At 41.1% G+C, this 2,963-nt stretch overlaps 1 protein-coding gene and 1 pseudogene across 2 annotated transcripts in view; both read left to right on the top strand.

Annotated features, from left to right (window-relative positions):
• Positions 1 to 520, top strand: part of TEOVI_000614800:pseudogene — a 638-nt pseudogene extending 118 nt beyond the window's left edge. Inside the window, 4 exon segments of the mRNA in view lie at positions 1 to 5; positions 7 to 213; positions 216 to 341; positions 344 to 520. The exon segment at positions 1 to 5 is cut by the window's left edge and continues 118 nt beyond it. Coding sequence covers positions 1 to 5; positions 7 to 213; positions 216 to 341; positions 344 to 520 — 515 coding nt within the window.
• Positions 521 to 1,642: 1,122 nt separating this feature from the next.
• Positions 1,643 to 2,278, top strand: TEOVI_000614700 (Trypanosomal VSG domain containing protein, putative; the record flags this gene model as incomplete). Its single annotated transcript, XM_067220387.1, has 1 exon — positions 1,643 to 2,278. The coding sequence occupies one exon, from the start codon at positions 1,643 to 1,645 to the stop codon at positions 2,276 to 2,278; it is 636 nt and encodes a 211-aa protein (XP_067076488.1).
• Positions 2,279 to 2,963: the final 685 nt, after the last annotated feature.

The following is a 2,963-nucleotide window of genomic DNA, read 5'->3' as shown; positions in this document are numbered from 1 at the left end:
AAGAAGCTAGCTCATTTACTGAAATCACCTCCAAGTGCAAAACCTTATCTTAGTGGTGACGGTATAATAACAAGAGTAGGGGTATTTAAGAAATTTGAATATGCGTTTGGAGAATTGCTTAAAGGGACCGGTGAGTGGTGGTCGGACCAGAGTTATTACAATCCTTTACTTATTTGTAGTGCTATTGAAGAAGAAGCTGTCGGTGAGAGACTTTTTTGAGGAAGGGAATGATGGGACTAGATGATGAGGAGAGATTCTTTTCTATTTCAAATAGTGATGAAGTGAGAGGGCCGATATTTTTTCACTTTCCGTGACAGCTAAGTGCATGAGAAAAGAAGGCAAAGTAATCGTCAAAAATCTTACATACTATGCTGAATTGGGAAGAATGAAATTTGATACTAAATATTTGAGGAATATACAAGCACTTGCGATAGATGGAGAAAAATGGGACTTTGAATGCATGAATACTTGTGATGGGACATTCAAAAAGGGGTATTTAATAAAGGCAAACAAGCTTTAAAAATATATTGCCAAAAAAGATAAAAGTGACGTTAATAATTGACCTGTACGAAGCTGCGAGAATTCAAACCAAAGTAATTTTAATCTTTAATGACGATAAACTAGTTGTAGAAGTTTCCAAACCTCGTAGTCGGATAAACTTTTATTCATTCATACTTTAATAGACGCATTCCACTATATGTAAATGACGACAGAAATTTTGACAGCGACACATTAAAGAGAGAGCCTAGCAGAAGGCGAGTAACTAGAGGTTGAGGTGGCTAAACCGTTTCATCTATTTTTTTTAGAAATGTTCAACTTTTTGTAACGTTTGCATAACAAACTGTGTTTAATCTCTTAGACCGTCTGCAGGAAACACCGAAAGCTGTGTTTAGTCGAAATTCAACGGCGGGTTTTTTCTTCTATTTGCGAATCGAGAGTTTTGCATTCAGCTTAATGTGGCTAATCTTGGCGCTTCTAACTTTAGGTGTGGCCCGGGTGGGACATGGCGCAAGTAAGAATGTCAACGGCGTTAAGTTCAACCTTTTTTGTCACATAGCCAACATGCAAACGCGGAAAAAATAGAAGATGTTAAAACTGATGGCCTAGACAGCCAAGCGCAAGCGGCATGGACGGACGTCAAGAACATATTTACAGTAACATCCAACGAAAGCCACTACAATGAGGGGCCAACCCCTACAACGACGCCAGCCACCGAAGATGGCAGTGCTAAAGCGGCGCGAATAGCCAAATGGGTAGAGACTCGCCAGGAAATGGAAAAAACTAAACTGCCTGGCGAACCCAACAAAAGAAGTACACAAGGCAACAAAGGGACAAGATGCCAAAAGGGACACAGAAAACGCTAAATACGCTTTTCAAGGTCGCATCACAAGCAGAGAGCGAAGTGCAAGAAGTCGACTGACAACTGGCAACAAATGCTGAAGAAATACGTGCGGCAGCAAGAAGTTCGCTACTGGGAAGCAACCGGGGCGGTGGCCAACCTAAACCCGAAGCGGATAATTCCGGATTTGCCACAAACTACGCAAGGGGCTGCAAAGGGAATACAGTGCCGGGTAAAAGCCTAGCAAACGACCTAGTATGCATCTGCGGCACGGCAACCGGAAACGTCCAAGCAACGCTACAAATGTGCACCACCATTGACAAAAACTCAGCTTATCCAGCGGCATATACCTCCGCAACCAATGACAAAACGATTTTCACTGCACTCCTCAAAGTCTGCAGCAAAACCGCCAGCACGCCAGACCTGACACCAAGCAACATTGACGCCAGTATAACAGCTTTTACAGCAACGCTGGGCCGGCACACACAGAGCTCAGCCACCAATGAAGGGGCCTATGTTTTTGGAAACGGCGAAGACAGCGGCGACGAATGCAACGGCGGCGCGGCCAGCGGCCAACCCTGTGTCAGCTACCACGGACTGATAACAGCTAACGATGGCACAGAGCTAGCAACAGCAATCTTGTGGCTAAGACAGCTACAAATCGTCCGGACAAAACTAAAAACAAGGCGCGAGCTGCTACAAAAAAGGGAACGGCAACAAACTCGCCTGATATCACTAGCAGACAAAATGCAAGAATTATTTCAAGAGGCCTTACATGGCGAATTTCCAATCACGACAGAAGCGCAGAACAAACCGCAACCGACACCAGATTCTGACAAGCAAAAAGCATGCGAAAAACTCACTAACAAAACTGCATGCGAAGCAAAGTCTTGTAAATGGAGTGGCACTGAACAAACCATAGGAAAAGTGCGAAGCTAAACCCCCAGAAGAGGAGCAGAAAAGCCAAGGAACAGAAGGCACAACAAAAGAGGGGACAACCACATCTGGATGTGCAAGGCACAAAGATAAAACTACTTGTGAAAATGACAAAAAAGATGGCACGCAAAATTGTGCATGGAGAAAGGCAAAGATGGTGAAGATGAACTAGAAAAATAGAAGTGCCGTGATTCCAGTTTTATAGTAAATCAGAAATTTGCTCCTATGGCTGCTGCTTCTGTTAGTTTGGTAGCATTTAAAATTATAAAATTCTAAAATTTGATCGCTCAATTTTATAAAATTTACGGGACTTTGTTATCTTTAGTGAATCAGCTAGTATTCGCTCAATTTTTATATATTTTAATAACTTTAGGTGAAAATATGCAAGTTATTGAAAATTCTTAAGACAGGAATATTTGAAACTTGAAAAATACGAGAAAATGTAATAGTTGTGAAATGTGTATGACAGTAGCGTACGAAGAAAAAGCAGTAGGGTTGAAGGGGATGGCAAAGTCAGTGCTACTATAATTTGGTTATTTTGCTTATTTATGTGTTGTATTGCCATTATTTTGGTCACAACAGTAATAGTAATATAATTATATTGATAGTAATTGTAATATTGCAATGACAGTAATAATAAATAAAAATAATAATATTAGAAGAGTGTTGTGAGTGTGTATATACGAAT

Source organism: Trypanosoma equiperdum (assembly GCF_001457755.1).
Source record: "Trypanosoma equiperdum strain OVI genome assembly, contig: ctg_1143, whole genome shotgun sequence".
NCBI lineage: Eukaryota > Euglenozoa > Kinetoplastea > Trypanosomatida > Trypanosomatidae > Trypanosoma > Trypanosoma equiperdum.
The sequence above is the reverse complement of the archived record's forward strand: the minus strand, read 5'-3'. Positions and strand labels throughout refer to the sequence as shown.